The 20,780-nt window shown below is 50.4% G+C and overlaps 1 protein-coding gene across 7 annotated transcripts in view; it reads right to left on the bottom strand.

Annotated features, from left to right (window-relative positions):
- LOC147678854 (uncharacterized) overlaps positions 1 to 20,780 on the bottom strand; it is a 144,109-nt gene that overhangs the window by 121,152 nt on the left and 2,177 nt on the right. For 5 of the 7 annotated variants that reach the window (XM_086946297.1, XM_086946296.1, XM_086946293.1 and 2 more), the window contains exon 2: positions 10,736 to 10,862. In XM_086946297.1, the coding sequence (XP_086802423.1) occupies positions 10,736 to 10,862 (127 nt within the window). The remainder of the gene's footprint in view (positions 1 to 10,735; positions 10,863 to 20,780) is intronic. The other 2 variants (XM_086946294.1, XM_086946298.1) reach the window with 1 other exon arrangement.

Below are 20,780 nucleotides of genomic sequence, written 5' to 3' on the forward strand. Positions count from 1 at the left end.
TAAGTGTGGCGCTAGTATGTCTGCATATTGTTTGTAAAATTCCGGGGTGAACCCATCCGGGCCAGGTGCCTTGCCCTTCGGAAGTGAGCCTATTATCTCTGTAACCTCATCTGCTGTGATAGGCCTAGCTAAGTACTCCCTGTGCGCATCTGACAGCCACCCTATCGCTACATCGTGCAGGTATGCATAGGTGTCATCCGCCGGAGCAGTGGGCTGGGATTTGTACAGGGATCCAAATGAATTAACAAAGCATTTCAGTATGTCATTAGCATGGGTTTGTGTGTCACCCTCCCCGTTCTTCACCCTAAGGATCGTAGTCTGGCCGCGACCTGTGCAGATCTTCCTAGCTAATACAGCCCCCGGTCGACCTCCTTCCCCAAAGGCTCTAGCCACATGCGTGCGGTTTAAATATTTCATTTCAGAGTCTAGAAAGGTCTCGTGTTCTGTGTGTATTTCGCGGAGCTTGGCCAGGTGTATGATATCCTGAGTGGATTCATATAGGGATTCCAGGTCTCTCATTTGCTGTTCGCACCTGCGTATCTGAGTTCTAATATCCTTCAGAACCCCCACTGTGGTGCTAATACAGACCCCTCTAATCGTGGCCTTGAATGCTTCCCAGAGGATGCCAGGGTCATCAGTCGATGGGGCATTAAGGTCAAAGTAATCTTCAATCGCCCTCTTAATCGTGTCCGCATAAATTGCATCAGTTAGAGCACGTGCGTTAAAGCGCCATTGGAAGGGGGGGGGTGCGTATCGTGGAACGTCCAGCTGCAGTAGGACAGGATTGTGATCAGACAGCGTGCGAGGGAGCACCTGTAGGTGTCGCACCCATAGTGCCAGGTCAGAGGAGCCCAGCCAATAATCCAGCCTGGACCAGCTGTTGTGGGAAGCAGTAATGTGCGTGGCCCCAGGCGCGTCGGTGTTCCTCAACCTCCAAAGATCCTCTAGACCCAGATCCTTCATCATGTGTCCCACCATTGTGCGTGAGTGCTTGTGCTGTTCCACCGAGTTAGCTGAACGGTCTAAACCGTCACGTTCCAATCACCACCACACAATATATGTGCGCTATTGTGTTTCTGTAGGTGTCCCCATACCTCCCTGAAGAAATCCGGGGCATCCGTGTTAGGACCGTATACATTCAGCAATGTCACCTTCTGCCCCCTCAATGTACCTGATACCATTAGAAACCTGCCTGAAGGGTCCTGTGTTACTGTGTGACTCACAAAGCCCACCCCTCGTTTCACCAGAATGATCACCCCTCTAGAGTAAGAAGAGTACGAGGCCCTGAAAACCTCCTCCGCCCATCTTGCCCCCAGTTGTACTTGTGAGTGTGGGGCCAGGTGAGACTCCTGTAGGAACGCTATATCCACATTCCACCTTGTCAGGCTTGCAAAAATCTGCCGTATTTTACGTGGCTGTGAGAACCCTCTAATGTTCCAGGTTAGTACGTTTAAACTGCGTCTACCCGCCTCCCTGGTCCCCATCAAAATCCAATGACATAAGGCATGAGCGTTCATCACTAATCAATTGCATAGGGATTGTTAGCATCTCCCTTTTAGTTGCTCCAGTCGACCCAGCAACAGCTGGGACCAACTTGAAACCAGTACAAAAAGACATTACACATTCTGTCGGCCTAACAGTACAATCATACATCCCACCCCCCCAGAACCCACCCACTCCAGCAACCCCAACCTGCCGAAGCCAGTCCCGTCCAGTGCACCAATCCAGAACTCCCATAAACAGTAATACAGTGCCAGAACCAAACTCTTATTGGGTAATACCCTTGTAGAGGTCCGCCAGGGGCACAACTCACCACCTGGTGTACAGGTGTGGGCGATGCTAAAGAAGCTGTATGAAACGCAGTTCAGGTGAATACTCGCCGCCCCCCCCCCCCCCCCCACCCCCCGAACAACCAACAACAAAGCCACTGGCTGAGCAACATGTCTGGCACAATGCGTCTCCAATGCAATTTCAACAGTTAATCATCAAGGCACAGTATCCCTCTCCTCTCACCCTTACTGCTCGCCGCACAGAGTGCATTGGGGCTCTCTCACAGTCAGTGACGGAGGCGTCCTATAGTCAAAACATATTGAGCAGAGCACATCAGACAAAGGGGCAGTTTCTCGCCACTCGCGCACTAGCCTGCATTGAGAAATCGCCACAGGATGATAGTGTCACTCAATTGTGTACGCCAATATTGCCTTATGTGATGTGCATGTGTCGTGATGCATTCCCAGTGCAAAGTTAGTAGTGAGCCGCATCTCCGAACAGAGGCCTCTTAGCCCCATTAGGACCTCTCCACCCAGATACTCCGTGTATGTTGAGTCAATCCTACTACCGGGCAAACTGGAAAACAGGTTCAAGCAGTCTAGCAAGTGCGGAGATTAAAGTCCATGCTACAACGCATGATCGGTGACTGAACTGTACACTCACCAGTGGCATACCATGAAACAACCCCTCATTGTTAGTCCGAGTCACGTCGTTGTTCATTTTGCGAATTGTCTCTGATCTCTCGTTGAATCCTTTTGACAAATTCTTGTGCTGCTTTCGGAGTCGGTAGTATCGTCGCTTTCTCCTTCCACACCACCCTGAGGCGTGCTGGATACATCATGGAGTAAACAATGTTCAACTCACGCAATTTGGTCTTCACTGCAGTATATTCTTTCCGGGCCTGCTGGACCGCAACTGTGTGGTCCGGGTAAAATTCCAAGGAGTTCCCTTGATGCTGGATCTTCCCTTTCTCTCTTGCTAGCCGAAGGATCGTGTCCCTGTCGCGGTAGTTGAGGATACGCGCAACAATCGGTCTCGGCGTGGTACCGGGCGGTGGTTTCGGGGCCAGTGACCTATGAGCACGCTCCACGATAAAGAGGGGCGACAGGGCCTCAGCTCCGAACAGATCCTTGCACAGTGTTTCCACGTAGGTTTCCATGCGGCCTGTGTTGGTGGACTCCGGCAGGCCCGTGATCCGTACGTTGTTGCGCCTCGAGCGCGCTTCTAAATCTTCCTCCTTCGCCTTGATAACCTCCAGTAGCCTTTCCATATCTGCGCACTTTGAGGTGGAGGCCCGCGCCTCATCTTCGACCGCGGATATTCGCGTTTCGGCCTCATCCAGCCTCTCCCCATGCTTTTCCTGTCGCGCTGCCATGGTGTCCATTCTGCAAGTTAAGTTGTCTAACTTGCCATTAATATCCTGTAGGTTCGATTGTATCGCTAGCAGGATCTTTTCGATGTTGTTATTGGGCGCCTGACCTGCCTCCTCCTCCAGCACCCCGTCAGTGGATTTCTGCGTTTTTTTCATCTCAAAGGGCAGCTTCTGTTGGTGTTTGTCTGGTTTGCCCATGCTTGCGGGAGGGGAGGTCGCCTTCCTGTACGTGGACCCCGATGCCCTCGTCTGTCTGGTCGCCGACGCCGTGTTGAACCCCACCCTTGGGGCGATCGCCGCCTAGCAGACCCCCTCCACGTAGTGGACTGTTGGCCTCTCAACCGTGCAGAGAGAGTGTCCCAGTGTGGCAGCTCGCAGGGCAGAGGATATCACAGGCCTCTCTGATCCCACAGGTGGTGTGTCGTTGCAATATGGCCAGCACACTCCCCCCACACTCAGTGTTTAAGGCAGGCAGCAATCCCCGCTGGTGTGTCGCTTCCGCAGGTCTAACGCATGCCAGGTCGTTGTCACTCCGTGCAGCCCGCGCAGGCCTGTAATTCCGGGGTCTGCGAGCGTCCTACCAAGAGGGGCCGCCTCGCACGTGGTCGCCAGGAAGGACACGTTATTCACAGCAGACACCAACCCTGGCGCAACAACATGAAGATGCCTGCTCTCATGGGCTGATGGGGTCGGGCAGCAGCGCCCACAGGTCTCCGAGGTAGGGGCGAGCCCACGCAGATCTTTAGGCAGCACCGACAATCGCAGACTGTTCGCTTCTCATAGTGCTCGCCGCCAGTAGCCAGCACCACTCACCCTGCAGGAACGTGGGTATGTCTCCCTCTGCGCTAGCGCTCCGCACCGTTCTCCACGCTGGGCGCTCTTCCGCTAGCTGGTCTCCCCTCCGCTGTGTCAGGCCACCGCCAGTGTCTCTTCACTGCCACCGGAGTCGGGGATTATTTGATTATGCCCGCGTTTTTCGTGTCGCGGCCGCCATCTTGTCAGGCAGCGCCGCCAATGCCTGAACGTGGGTCCCTGGCGCTCCGCAGCGCTACAATTTTTTATGCAGGGGTAGTGGGGAGGACAGTCCTCAGAATCCTACCTCCGCCATGCGTCCCCGCTCCTGGATAGTAGAGTGGCGATTGTCCTCCGCTCGGCCGTTGTGTGCATGTCCCAACGCGGCGGCCATCTTGTCAGGCGCCCGGATCTCTCGCCACGTTTATCCGCGAATTTCAGGGTAGCCGCCGTCCGTCGGGGGCTGTTTCACAGCTCGTTATGTGCTCCACCATTTCGCACATCCTGCTAGTCGATCGAGGGGCCGGTGGCTTGGGCGGGATCGGCGATAACCACCATAGTTGGCGATCGCCCGGCGGAGCTGCTTCTCAGGCGGCCATGTCGCCGTGCGCCCCCTAGCGCCTCCCAATGAAATGTTTTGTTTAACTGGTTGGATGAATTTTTTAGCAGCATGTATTGTTTGTGGACCAATGGTCCGAATAAACGTGGAATGAACTTGAACTTGAACCCAAAAGCGGCACAAAAAGTAAATTCTCAGAAATTTCTAATGGAGGAATTAGGTGCTAAAGAAATTTCACAAATGTATTGCTCGTTGCTAGTTAATCTCCCGGATTGCTGGTTTTGGACCACAAATGGGAGGTGCATGTAGGCGCGTTAAAGGACAATGAAATGGCAGACGCAATAATATCAGCCCGAATGCTAGCAATCTCTTCTCGTCTTTGATTGGTGTGTAACTACCATCCTAGATGATTATGGAAGATCGGTAAACTTCCAAATCCAACATGCACTAGATGTAATGACCCTAGGGTCCCCCACTACCATGTTGTATTGGTTTGTCAAAAGTAACCTCCTTTTGCCTGAGGATCGCTCGAATCCTGGGTGAGTTGATGGGAACAGAGATTATGATCATTGTAAGGTCAATGCAGAACACATGTTGCCGCTCTTACCAGACATTGCGCATTCAGAGTTGAATGGGTTTATCCCACACCGAAATACCTACCTGAATATTAGGCACCTTTACAGGATCATGGAGGAGGCATCCCAGACTTGGCCCATATTACCATGTTTATCACTAGACCTGGTACATGCCTTCAGTTACCTAAACTGGAACTATATGTTCTGGGCCCTCTGGTGGTTCGGTTTCAGCCCGCAGTTGCTGTACTGGATTTGGCTTCTCTACAAAAGCCCTACGGCAAGAGTCATGGGTGCGAAACATATCTCCGATTCAAATCCTGCTTTATATGCAGACAACATGATCCACTACACCAGGATGTTCACTGTAATTTAGCCCCTCTGACGTATGTACTTTGAGAGTTTGACAGGGTGTCCAGGCTCAAAGTAAAGTACAATAAATCCCTGGTCTTCTCCTTTCGAGGTACTCTTCCAGAGAGAGATTTTCTGCTGCAAACTGGTAAAATCTCCCGGACTTTCCACTACCTAGGTGTCCAAATTTATCACAATCTAGTGGACGTTCTCATAGGAAACCTGGATATGGCCAGGCAATTGAGGCGCTACCAGACCTCTTTTGAGTAAGCCTCCCATTGTCCATGATGGGCCGCATTGCCCGATCTAAAATGGTTATGCTACCCCGCCTTCTATAACTCTGCACTCACCCTCTCCCCCTGATAAGCGTACTCCTTTGAATGTTTTGTGAAGGGCACTACCTACTAGGGGGCCTGATTTGGGGGTAAGGACAGGAAAAGTGTGGCACTATCCACGTGTAGGCTCCAGAGGGGGGCGGAATGGGCACACTGGACTTTACTCAAGACTCTCTTGGGGCACAGCTCCAGTGGGTAGTATTGGCTAGCTGACATTACCACTAGAACACAGGACTATGGGAGGGATAGGTGCACAGCTTTCTGTTCCCTGGTGTGGTTGGCACAGACACCAGTCGCTCCTGCCATGTACCGTCCGGGTCTGCCTGAGACAAGGAGTCCCATGTACTCACCACTTAGAACAGAGATATACTCCCCAAGAGTGCTTCGTCATCTTGAGGGGATGTTGGAACTTCTACGGTTGGGGAGCTACTCTTGAACGGTGCTCCCCTGAGCTCCCAGAAGCTTCGAGGACAGAATGGTCTGCAAGATGGAGCATTGCTGACCTATGGACCTATCGAACAGGCACTGACCCCACTCTGGGACAAGAGTGGTCCGGAACCCCCCACTAAGCCCCTACTAAACCCCAAAAAGGGCGCGCCAGGTGCCTGGACATATGATTATAGGGGGTCTTCCAGGGACCCCTTAGAGGCTTCTGCACAGCTATGACATACGTATGAAGACTGGGGCAGGCATCCAATGACTCTGACTGGCTCAAGGCCCTAGAATAAGCATGTAAGGACCCCAGAAATGCCCTTTTCTGATCTATCAAATTCTGTTTCCTGCACAGGACACATCAGACCCTCTTGGCATTTACAAGTTATAAATCTCACTGCTTCATATGTGCCCCCAGTGCCCGACGTGCCGTCCAAAACGTGTCACATATTTTGGGTAATGTTGAGCACTGCAATGGTTTTGGACAGCAGAGCTACCCGACATTACTATGGCAACGGACCACGCTAAAGTTTCCACTTTTCCCACACAGCCTCCTGGGCTTGTATCCCCCTCTCAATTATAAGAAAATTCACAACGAGAGTCATAGATTTATCCTTTGCTCTTGGCTAAAGTAGCAGTGGCAATGAAACAGAAATCACACCCTCATCGATCGCACCGTGGCAGGCAGAGGTCATTATGTGGGCACACGTGGAGGGCAAATGTCATTGGGTGGGCAGAGGTCATTGGGTGGCACAAGTGAAGAGCAGAGGTCATTGAGTGGGCACACATGGAGGGCAGAGGTCATTAGGTGGGCACATGTGGAGGGCAGAGGTCTTTGGGAGGGCACACGTGGAGGGCAGAGGTCATTGGGTGGGCACACGTGGAGGGCAGAGGTCTTTGGTTGGGCACACGTGGAGGGTAGAGGGCATTGGGTGGGTGCACGTGGAGGGCAGAGGTCTTTGGGTGGGCACACATGGAGGGCAGAGGTCATTGGGTGGGCACACATGGAGGGCAGAGGTCAATGGGTGGCACAAGTGGAGGGCAGAGGTCATTGGGTGGGCACAGGTCATTGAGTGGGCACAGGTCATTGGGTGGGCACAGGTGGATGGCAGAGGTCATTGGGTGGGCACACGTGGAGGGCAGAGGTCTTTGGGTGGGCACACAGGGAGGGCAGAGGTCATTGAGTGGGCACGCATGGAGGGCAGAGGTCAATGGGTGGCAAAAGTGGAGGGCACAGGTCATTGGGTGGGCACAGGTCATTGGGAGGGCACAGGTCATTGGGTGGGCACAGGTGGAGGGCAGAGGTCATTCTGTGGATACAGGTGGAGGGCAGTGGTCATTGGGTGGGAACAGGTGGAGGGCAAAGATCATTGAATGGCACACGTGGAGTGCATGGGCTCTGCAGAGCGGAAATGCAAGGCCTGCAAGAACACCCCCAGCGACATATTGGGATGTGATGCTTCAGGGTTTTGTAGAGCATACTAAGGAGGGCGCCAAGCTGCACTAAGTCTCTGCCCTGCTGGCTTAGCAAATACATCATGCTCTCCCGCTACTATGACGAACTTTGGGGGTGTACTCCTCTATATAGATTGCCCAGTTTGAAGTGTTTGCATCACACATAGATTTCCATCCCTGGTCTTCGACGTTCCCAGCTTTGTAGAGCTTTGTTGTTCTTTGAGGTTTAAAATGTCCTCTTTACCGGGATCACTAATGTTTGTAGCATTTCTGGAGTGACCTTCTAGGAGACAGGTGGGGCTGGAGTAGTGTTGTTTTTAGGTCTCCCGTAGACGGCGCATGCACTGTTCTTCGAGACATGTTGTTTACTCTAAATGGGCTTGAGTTTGTAGCATATCTGTGGTGAACTTCTAGGGGACGGGGGGCTGGAGTAGTATTGTTTTTAGGCCTTGGGTAGACAGGGCATGTGCTGTCTCTTCGAGACATGTTTACTCTAAGTGGACTTGAGTTAGTAGCACTTCTGTGGTGAGCTTCTAGGGGCTAGGAGTTCTTTTGTTTTTTTGGTACAATAGGTTACCATGTATTTGGGTGGTGCCCCTGCTTTTCTAGTGGCGGAGTATATCACTCATAAATGGGAACCTGACACAAGGTTTACCTCAGTGCCGTGATTTGAATACACAGGTGGTCCTGTAAACCCCAATGCATATATGATGATATGTACTGTTGAAACGTGAAAAATATTTTTTTTAATGTTTTTAAGGTGGCATGCTTTATCATAGGGTTGTCACATCTGTCCAACAGGTTTGTAGGTGAGCCAAAGACAGGAAGTACTTTAGTGGTGCTGGACGTTTCCACCAGAAATGAAGTGGGGGATCAGACTGATTAAAAATCCCTTTTGAGGGATACCAGTACCCGTGATTTATTCTGGATTCCCAGAGGGATAATAAAAAGAATGATTAACCTGTCGCCTAATTGAATTGGAATTCGGTGCATTGCACGTAATTACCCATGAGGTGTAATTTCACTATTTAAAAATGCCACTGCCATCAGGGTTAGGCGGTCCATTCTAATTACCCATTGCACCCCACAGCTGTGTAACCTTGTGTCACCTGAATGGCTTAAAATCTTAAAATTCGTTTCAATCCTTACGTAAATGGAGTTGGCTTATAACGCCCATGACCCTCCATGATGCTCCTGTGCTATGATTCACATGCCTCGCATCAGATATTTGAATTATGCATTTTTCGTCAATTGGTCTATTATAGATACTTGCTCATGACCGCCCAGCATGTCTATCAACGGGCTTCGCATTGCTAGTGCCCCTGGATACTGGTTACCTCCACCCAGCGCACTAGACCCTCACATTATCACAGACCAGAACTAAGCATGCCTCCTACCTTCACCCTTCCGGTCTTTACCGCCCCATCACGTTGCAACCCACACAGGCCTTCTTCCGCTGTGGACTATTACACAGAGCTATGCATGTCCTCCTTCCGAGTTGCATGCTGCGTTGTCACCGTTGACTCTCTTGCAAATACTGTACGTCTCCTAATTTTGCGTTCCTGTATTTTTCCTCCTTATCTTGTTTCCCCGGGCTTATGAGGCTCTATTTAAACAGGCATGAAATCAATGCCCTGATGATGATCCGCTCATTTTTTCGCTGGATCGAAACACCGTTGACACTGTAAAACACCTTATACGCCCAAAAACTTTTGTTAACTTTCCTGTAAAGGTGTACTTTGCGATTTGTTCTTATGACATTTTTTATTCCCTATGTGTAACAAACCAAAAAGCTTTGCCTGAGCCCCCTATTGTCTTTTTTCCCCCCTGTTGTGTACTCTATTGGCTAAGTAGGGCACAGGCTTGTGCCCCACTTTATGTGTTGTTATGTACTATTATCTTCATTGCCTAACAAGTAAATGTTAGACCTCTGTCCGGCTGGACATGTCCACTTAATATAGCAACGATTGAGTCTATATTTATTACTTGCTTTCATATCTCGCTTCTCTGGGGACCACTGTTGTTTAAAATAATGGTAATACTCACAGCAAGCAGTGCCATGTCCTTCCAAAACGCTAACTGCTACTTTTATTGAAGCGGAGTCCAGTACACATAGCAGTAAATGCAGTACTTAGCACAACACACATGGTTTGGCCACTGACATGCCTGTGTAATTTTTAAAACGTGAAAGGAGCCGTCATACCCAAATTAAATATCAAAGTGAATGTATCACAACACATCACAATCAGAACTTTGTTGTTGGCTGTCCAGCTCTCAGGCTCTGTGTAATTTGTTGCAATGAAAGGACCCGGAAGAGGGTTTCCTGCGCGAGGAGTTATTGATGGTACCAGCTCTTGAGAACTTGCGGAACAACAGGAGCCAATCTCACAAACAGATTTGAGTAACGTTTTGAGAACTTCTCAGAGGAAGTATGGAAAAATTACAGAAAATCATGTGTCGGCAGCACCAATTGTCGTTTTTGTATGTGCAGAGGTGACGGCAAGCTTGGAAGTCTTGATCACTGCCCACCATCAGAGTAAATCATAACAGAATGAAGGAATTTATTGAAACATAACTATGGAAATCCAACACAAGTATAAACCTTGGACGTATCTAATGTGTTAAGAGTCCTAATCCCACTTGGCTCTATTTTTCATGATCTTCAACAGAACACCTCAGACTTAGACGCAATTTAGACTCAGATAGACAACGCAGCTCTTCAGGAAGGACGTACAATATAAAAAACTCAGCGAATCTCTGCCTCAGCTAAAGAAGTGGTTACGGGTGTCACCGATAACTTTCAGGTTCTGTTGATTCCATCAATCCTATAGTCCCCACTTTAGTGTCTGCCTCATGATTCTTCATCTGAATCCCGCCTCCCTGCCCAGCCTACGACCGAGGCGGTACATAAGGATGAAGGGCGCAGAGAGCAGCAACGCACCATGGAGTGTTGGCTGGTAGAGCGCTTTCTGCATGCAACGCTCCCTTACTTGGGGAAGAAGGCATGCCAGTACACATGCCAAGTATACTAAAGTAACAGCCCACAAACATCTAAGATTATCAAACACACATTCACTGGAAGACAATGTAATCTTACCCAGTGAGATAAGAGCCTGGTGGATTTCCTTCATCACGTTCCTGTAAAGATCCTTCTGCCAACCCTGTAACAGTCGCCACTCCTCTTCGGAGAAATAGGCAGAGGCGTCGTGGAAAAGAACCTGCAACTTGTAAAGAACATGATCAGCCTCTTAGTAACCAGAACTGCGCGGTGGAAAAGAACTTATGAAGATCACATCATCTTTCACATCACTGCTATCTATCTCTGATCCCACTCTCTTCAGTTGCTATTTCACTAATAACATCCAGTTTAGCAAACAACTGAGGTACAGGGCAAAACCATCAGCATCTGGTGATTTCATTTTGAAGACAGCTGGGCTGTTATGAGTGGTCTGCAAACCTCTCTGCTCTGCAATAACCCAATCTTAAAGGATTCATGTCATTTAATTATTGTTAGAGGTGACACTCACCATAGGCACCGTAGTGCTGTACAACTAACAAAACTGATAAATTAAATCTAAAATGAACAACAATGCTCAAAATAACAGAAACAGGTAGTCCTCAGATGAAAAGGCTCGCAAATCACACCCTTGGAGGTCAAAAGGCATGCTTTAATATTCTCCCAACAGAGAGTCACCAATGATTGGAACCAGGACGTTTGCTCCAGGCTTCGGCCGCTGCGACAGAGAACGCGCTGTTAGCATTCAGTGCGATCCCAGCTCTGAGGATTGCTAACAAAGTGTGTTGGGAAGACAAGACATGGTGCCAGGCTGGTGTAACTGGAGCATTGCTGCAGTTACACCAGCCTGGGCTGTGCTCATGGGGAGTTGATGGACAATAGTCAAGGCTTTGAACATTATTTGGGAGCGGACTGGCAGGAACCAAAGAATGGAGCTGATGTGGTCGCATGGAGCTGGCTGGCAGGTGCAGAAGAGATATGATTTACCTGAAAACTGCAGGATCTCTCCTCTGTCCCACGTGTGTGGATAATGATAGGACGTCTTTCAGCAAAACACCTAAGCTGTGTACAGAACATGATCGTTTTGCACAGGACGAATGGCATCTGGTGGATGTACCATGTTACTCCGCATACTATTACAACTACCTACCGTTACAACGCGACCATTACAACGCATACCATTACAACGCATAGCGCTTTGAGGTGCTGGATAGTGGTAAGTATAATTTACTATTCTAACTCCAGTCCCCGTGGACCCTAGGGAAGGTGTTGGATAGTAAATTATACTTATTCCCTATCCTAGAGCGCCCCCCAGCGCAATGCGTTGTAATGGTATGCGTTGTAAAAGTCGTGTTGTAACGGTAGTGCGTTGTAACAAATGCGTTGTAACAGGTGTATACCCATCTGGTCAACACTCCAGACTCCAAAGATAGCAGCCTCTCCATATCAGAGCCTCTGTCTTATTTCCATTCAGCTTCCAACGACTTTTGTTCATACCTATTTTATTTAATTATTTTTAAATGTTTCTGTATTGTTTCAACTAAGAAAAAACTCTATACATACATATTTACAATTTGTACAAAACAACATATATGTTCTACAACATTAAACAATATATAGAGATAGAATTCATCACATAGAGACAATTTCATCAACAGACATCAATTATTGTGGGGTGCCCTATCTTGACACCAAGTTCATTTACTATCCATAACAACTTAATGCAAGGGAAAAAGTAAAAAATACTCTAAGCAACAAATCGCTCTATAAGACCACACATGAATTAATTAGTCTAAAGGACTTCCAAGTCAATTGCTTCTCAATGTGCCGACGCGTTTCGAACCCTCTCACGCCAATTTTCGGGTTCTCATTAGGGCTCTGTTCTTAACTTGTCTGTAGGATGTATATAAAGACAACATTGTTTTAGTTAACTACTCTTCCTAATAGTGTCCCATATCTATGCTTAGCTCTTTATGGTTATACCTGTTTTCCAGCAACAGTCGATCCACAGATTTGCTTTCTTTTCTATGAGGGAAGGGTGTCCTTCTATTCTGCTACCTACAATGAAAGTGTGAGGTATCGTCACTCTATGTAGGGGCTAGCAGCTAGGTGTAACATATGCCACATAGCTGCTAGCCCCTACATAGAGTGCATTAAGTTGCATTAAGTTGTCATGGATAGTAAATGAACTTGGTGTCAAGATAGGGCACCCCACAATAATTGATGTCTGTTGATGAAATTGTCTCTATGTGATGAATTCCATCTCTATATATTGTTTAATGTTGTAGAATATATATGTTGCTTTGTACAAATTGTAAATATGTATGTATAGTGTTTTTTCTTAGTTGAAACAATACAGAAACATTTAAAAAATAATGAAATAAAATAGGTATGAACAAAGCATACCTTACAAACTCCAATTGATATTGGTTTGTAGTTCTTAAATGTGAGACATGAAAGAAATGTGCAGCTGGTAATTCTTTGTATAAGTATTTACTGATGGTCCATCCAACTGCACGTCCCAGGACCTAACTCCTTATATTGAAAAAGTCACCAAAGTAGGGCCATATCTAGCCATTAGTTTGGGCAAACTATTGCCACAGCCTCAAAAGGAGACTTGAGGCAGATCTAAGCAGGATACCCATGTAAATTTGTGAGATCAGATTTTTACAGATATAATCGCACCTGCTGAGATCGGTTTGTGTGGAATAAAGAGATCCATTCCATGATCACTCCACGTCCTGCTCCTCTCCAGTGGATTTGGTCTCATAGTGTCACCGGATGACGGCTCACACAACCTCAGTATGGGCTATGACCCTAATGTCACCGGTCACCGCCGAATCAGTCCTATATTTCTCTCTGGACGGAAAGATACCTGGAACGGGAGGGGACAGTGGGTGTTTTTTCCAATCAAAGACTAGAGTTGTGAAGACGCAGCAGACTCGAGTAATTTAGCTAGATATGGGATATTAAATGGAAATTTGTAAGAAGTCGAGGGTCCAAAGCAGGACCCCATTACTGGAGAAATATTCTTGTTAAAGTTAATGTTATTGAAATTTCTAAAGCGCAAACCTTTACCTAAGGGTGTCCTGGCGCTGAAACCAAATGTCCTACGGAGGCCTAAACACGGGGGTGAGTTGATATCTAATTAGACAAAGAGCCAAGTATTCAAGGCCCTCCTGCAATCCAGGTGATTAGTTATGCACCTAAGATGAAGCATGGTCGTTCCATGCCTTGGCAGCTCCAACCTCAAAACATCTGCCCCCCTAGTTGAACTTCTTTACAAAGGGCACTGATACCTGTTTTGCTTTTGAAGAGCGCAACGTTCTTCTAGGAACATACCACTGGAAGTTTAGTTTCAGCTGAAGGGGTCCGTAGCCAAGGAGGGATTTGTGGACCACACACAGAGCTTTGAAACGGAAGCATTTTTTCACCGGCAGCCAGTGGAGCTTTTTAATCTCAGCTGAGATAGCAGCATGCTTTGGTGTGCCGGTGAGTAGTCTGGCTGCTGCATGCTGCAGCAATTGAAGTCTTTTCATGAGCCCTTTCTGGATATTGAGGTAAATGCTATTACAATAATCCAGTTTTGGGGTCCGGTCTTGAACTCCTAGGACCAATAATAAGAGAATTACAACTTAAATGCTCTCATCATAAGCACAAAGATCTCACTCGTCAGATGCAGCACCGGTGCTCGTCAGATGCAGCACCGGTACTCCTCAGATGCAGCACCGATACTTGTCAGATGCAGCACCGATACTTGTCAGATGCAGCACCGATACTTGTCAGATGCAGCACCAATACTCGTCAGATGCAGCACCGGTGCTCGTTAGATGCAGCACAGGTGCTCGTCTGATGCAGCACCGGTGCTCGTCTGATGCAGCACCGGTACCCGTCAGATGCAGCACCTATACTCGTCAGATGCAGCACCAGTACTCGTCAGATACAGCACCGGTAATCGTCAGATGCAGCATCGGTGCTCGTCAGATGCAGCATTGGTGCTAGTCAGATGCAGCATCGGTACTCATCAGATGCAGCACCGGTACTCGTCAGATTCATGCCCACAGCAGCATCTCCACTTCAGCACTGCCATGGCTCCCCAGTGCGTTATCTCTGTGACCATTATTATCGTTTATCTCTGTGTCTTTGGAGTTTCTCAGTTTCTGGCACCTGCGTGATCCCCCTTCTCTAGCTCCACTTTTCTGTGAGCCTCTCCAGTCTCTTTCGCTTTATCATGGCCCAGTCCAGTCAAGAAGAGAGAACATGGACACAGGCTCTGGTTCAGCGAGAGCAACCAAGGCAGGAGATTGTGGTACTCGTCAGATTCAGCACCGGTATTCGTCAGATGCAGCACCGGTACTCGTCAGATGCAGCATCGGTGCTCGCCAGATGCAGCATCGGTGCTTGTCAGATGCAGCATCGGTGCTCGTCAGATGCAGCATCGGTGCTCGTCAGATGCAGCATCGGTGCTCGTCAGATGCAGCATCGGTGCTCGTCAGATGCAGCATCGGTGCTCGTCAGATGCAGCACTGGTACTCGTCAGATTCAGTACGGGTACTCGTCAGATGCAGCACTGGTACTAGTCAGATTCAGCACTAGTATTCGTCAGATGCAGCACCGGTACTCGTCAGATGCAGCATCGGTGCTCGCCAGATGCAGCATCGGTGCTCGGCAGATGCAGCATCGGTGCTCGCCAGATGCAGCATCGGTGCTCGGCAGATGCAGCATCGGTGCTCGTCAGATGCAGCATCGGTGCTTGTCAGATGCAGCACTGGTACTCGTCAGATTCAGTACGGGTACTCGTCAGATGCAGCACCGGTACTCGTCAGATGCAGCACCGGTACTCGTCAGATTCATGCCCACAGCAGCATCTCCACTTCAGCACTGCTATGGCTCCCTAGTGCGTTATCTCTGTGACTGGGATTATCTTTTATCTCTGTGCCTTTGGAGTTTCACAGTTTCTGGCACCTGCGTGATCCCCCTTCTCTAGCTCCACTTTCCTGTGAGCCTCTCCAGTCTCTTTCGCTTCATCATGGCGCAGTCCAGTCAAGCACAGAGAACATGGACACAGGTCCTGGTTCAGCGAGACCAACCAAGGCCGGACATTGTGGCTACAGAGACAAGTTAAAAGTACAACACAGATTCAGTACGGGTACTCGTCAGATGCAGCACCAGTACTCGTCAGATGCAGCACCGGTACTCGTCAGATGCAGCACCTGTGCTCGTCAGATGCAGCATCGGTGCTCGTCAGATGCAGCATCGGTGCTCGTCAGATGCAGCACTGGTACTCGTCAGATTCAGTACGGGTACTCGTCAGATGCAGCACCGGTACTCGTCAGATACAGCACCGGTACTAATCAGATGCAGCACAGATATCCGTCAGATGCAGCAAGGGTACTCGTCAAATGCAGCAATGGTACTCGTCAAATGCAGCAACAGTACTCGTCAGATGCAGTACTGGTACTCGTCATATGCAGCATCGGTACTCGTCAGATGCAGCACCGGTACTCGTCAGATGCAGCACCGGTACTCGTCAGATGCAGCACCAGTGCTCGTCAGATGCAGCACCAGTGCTCGTCAGATGCAGCATCGGTGCTCTTCAGATGCAGCATCGGTGCTCGTCAGATGCAGCATCGGTGCTCGTCAGGTTCAGCACCGGTGCTTGTCAGATGCAGCATCGGTGCTCGCCAGATGCAGCATGGGTGCTTGTCAGATGCAGCATCGGTGCTCGTCAAATGCAGCATCGGTGCTCGTCAGATGCAGCATCGGTGCTCGTCAGATGCAGCATCGGTGCTCGTCAGATGCAGCATCGGTGCTCGTCAGATGCAGCACTGGTACTCGTCAGATTCAGTACGGGTACTCGTCAGATGCAGCACCGGTACTCGTCAGATGCAGCACCGGTACTCGTCAGATTCATGCCCACAGCAGCATCTCCACTTCAGCACTGCTATGGCTCCCTAGTGCGTTATCTCTGTGACTGGGATTATCTTTTATCTCTGTGCCTTTGGAGTTTCACAGTTTCTGGCACCTGCGTGATCCCCCTTCTCTAGCTCCACTTTCCTGTGAGCCTCTCCAGTCTCTTTCGCTTCATCATGGCGCAGTCCAGTCAAGCACAGAGAACATGGACACAGGTCCTGGTTCAGCGAGACCAACCAAGGCCGGACATTGTGGCTACCGAGACAAGTTAAAAGTACAACACAAACGTCATATTAGAGATTGTGTTTTTGGTCACTGTCATGTATGCTCATCCCAGACTCACCAGTGACACTGACTCCTCACCCCAGACTCACCCCTGACACCGGCTCCTCACCCCATCCTCATCCCAGACTCACGACTGACACTGACTCCTCATCCTCGGTTCACCCCTGACACCGACTCATCACCCCAGACTCACCCCTGACACTGACTCCTCATCCCAGGCTCAACCCTGACACTGACTCCTCATCCCAGGCTCACCCCTGAGACTGACTCCTCATCCCAGACTCACCACTGACACGGACTCCTCACCCCAGACTCACCCCTGACACTGACTCCTCACCCAAGACTCACCACTTACACTGACTCCTCAACCCAGACTAACCACTGACACGGACTCCTAATCCCAGACTCACGACTGACACTTTACCCCATACTCACCACTGACACTGACTCCTCACCCCATTCTCATCACTGACACTGACTTCTCATCCCAGACTCACCACTGACACGGAGTTCTCATCCCAGACTCACCCCTGACACTGACTCCTCACCCCAGACTCACCTCTGACACTGACTCCTCACCCCAGACTCACCACTGACACTGACTCCTCATCCCAGACTCACCACTGACACTGACTCCTCATCCCAGACTCATCCCTGACATTGACTCCTCACCCCAGACTCCCCACTGACACTGGCTCCTCCTCCCAGACTCACCACTGACACTGGCTCCTCATCCCAGACTCACCCCTGACACTGACTCCTCAGACTCACCACTGACACCGACTACTCATCCCAGACTCCCCACTGACACTGGCTCCTCATCCCAGACTCACCACTGACACTGACTCCTTATCCCAGACTCACCCCTGACACTGACTCCTCAGACTCACCACTGACACTGACTCCTCATCTCCGGCTCAGCACTGACACTGACTCCTCATCCCAGACTCACAACTGACACTGACTCCTCACCCCAGACTCACCCCTGACACCGACTCCTCACCCCAGACTCACCACTGACACTGACTCCTCACCCCATACTCACCATTGACACTGACTCCTCATCCCATACTCACCACTGACACTGACTCCTCACCCCATACTCACCACTGACACTGACTGCTCATCCCATACTAACCACTGACACTGACTCCTCAGACTCACCACTGACACTGACTCCTCTCCCCAGACTCACCACTGACACTGACTCACCCCTGACACTGACTCCTCAGACTCACCCCTGACACTGACTCCTCATCCCAGACTCACCACTGACACTGACTCCTCATCCCAGACTCACCACTGACACTGACTCCTCATCCCAGACTCACCCCTGACACTGACTCCTCAGACTCACCACTGACACTGACTCTTCACCCCATACTCACCGACTCCTCACCCCATACTCACCACTGACACTGACTCATCACCCCATACTCACCCGTGACACTGACTCCTCATCCCAGACTCACCACTGACACTGACTCCTCACCCCATACTCACCACTGACACTGACTCATCACCCCATACTCACCCGTGACACTGACTCCTCATCCCAGACTCACCACTGACACTGACTTCTCATCCTAGACTCACCCCTGACACTGACTACTCAGACTCACCCCTGACACTGACTCCTCATCCCAGACTCACGCCTGACACTGACTCACCCCTGACACTGACTCCTCAGACTCACCACTGACACTGACTCATCACCCCATACTCACCACTGACACTGACTCCTCATCCCAGACTCACCCCTGACACTGACTTCTCATCCCAGACTCACCCCTGACACTGACTCCTCATCCCAGACTCACCACTGACACTGACTCCTCATCCCAGACTCACCCCTGACACTGACTCCTCATCCTCGACTCACCACTGACACTGACTCCTCATCCCAGACTCACCACTGACACTGACTCCTCATCCCAGACTCACCCCTGACACTGACTCCTCATCCTAGACTCACCACTGACACCGACTCCTCAGACTCACCCCTGACACTGACTCCTCATCCCAGACTCACCACTGACACTGACTCCTCATCCCAGACTCACCACTGACACTGACTCCTCATCCCAGACTCACCCCTGACACTGACTCCTCTCCCCAGACTCACCACTGACACTGACTCCTCTCCCCAGACTCACATCTGACACTGACTCCTCTCCCCAGACTCACCTCTGACACTGACTCCTCATCCCAGACTCACCCCTGACACTGACTCACCCCTGACACTGACTCCTCAGACTCACCCGTGACACTGACTCCTCATCCCAGACTCACCCCTGACACTGACTCACCCCTGACACTGACTCCTCAGACTCACCACTGACACTGACTCATCACCCCATACTCACCACTGACACTGACTCCTCATCCCAGACTCACCCCTGACACTGACTTCTCATCCCAGACTCACCCCTGACACCGACTCCTCATCCCAGACTCACCACTGACACTGACTCCTCATCCCAGACTCACCACTGACACTGACTCCTCATCCCAGACTCACCACTGACACTGACTCCTCATCCCAGACTCACCACTGACACTGACTCCTCATCCTAGACTCACCACTGACACTGACTCCTCAGACTCACCCCTGACACTGACTCCTCATCCCAGACTCACCACTGACACTGACTCCTCATCCCAGACTCACCCCTGACACTGACTCCTCTCCCCAGACTCACCACTGACACTGACTCATCACCCCATACTCACCCGTGACACTGACTCCTCATCCCAGACTCACCACTGACACTGACTCCTCATCCTAGACTCACCCATGACACTGACTACTCAGACTCACCCGTGACACTGACTCCTCATCCCAGACTCACCCCTGACACTGACTCACCCCTGACACTGACTCCTCAGACTCACCTCTGACACTGACTCCTCTCCCCAGACTCACCTCTGACACCGACTCCTCTCCCCAGACTCACCACTGACACTGACTCCTCATCCCAGACTCACCCCTGACACTGACTCCTCTCCCCAGACTCACCACTGACACTGACTCACCCCTGACACTGACTCCTTAGACTCACCCCTGACACTGACTCCTCATCCCAGACTCACCACTGACACTGACTCCTCATCCCAGACTCACCACTGACACTGACTCCTCATCCCAGACTCACCCCTGACACTGACTCCTCTCCCCAGACTCACCTCTGACACTGACTCCTCTCCCCAGACTCACCTCTGACACTGACTCCTCATCCCAGACTCACCCCTGACACTGACTCACCCCTGACACTGACTCCTCAGACTCACCCGTGACACTGACTCCTCATCCCAGACTCACCCCTGACACTGACTCACCCCTGACACTGACTCCTCAGACTCACCACTGACACTGACTCATCACCCCATACTCACCACTGACACTGACTCCTCATCCCAGACTCACCCCTGACACTGACTTCTCATCCCAGACTCACCCCTGACACTGACTCCTCATCCCAGACTCACCACTGACACTGACTCCTCATCCCAGACTCACCACTGACACTGACTCCTCATCCCAGACTCACCACTGACACTGACTCCTCATCCCAGACTCACCACTGACACTGACTCCTCATCCTAGACTCACCACTGACACTGACTCCTCAGACTCACCCCTGACACTGACTCCTCATCCCAGACTCACCACTGACACTGACTCCTCTCCCCAGACTCACCACTGACACTGACTCACCCCTGACACTGACTCCTCAGACTCACCCCTGACACTGACTCCTCATCCCAGACTCACCACTGACACTGACTCCTCATCCCAGACTCACCACTGACACTGACTCCTCATCCCAGACTCACCCCTGACACTGACTCCTCAGACTCACCACTGACACTGACTCTTCACCCCATACTCACCGACTCCTCACCCCATACTCACCACTGACACTGA

Source organism: Lissotriton vulgaris, chromosome 12 (genome assembly GCF_964263255.1).
Source record: "Lissotriton vulgaris chromosome 12, aLisVul1.2, whole genome shotgun sequence".
NCBI lineage: Eukaryota > Metazoa > Chordata > Amphibia > Caudata > Salamandridae > Lissotriton > Lissotriton vulgaris.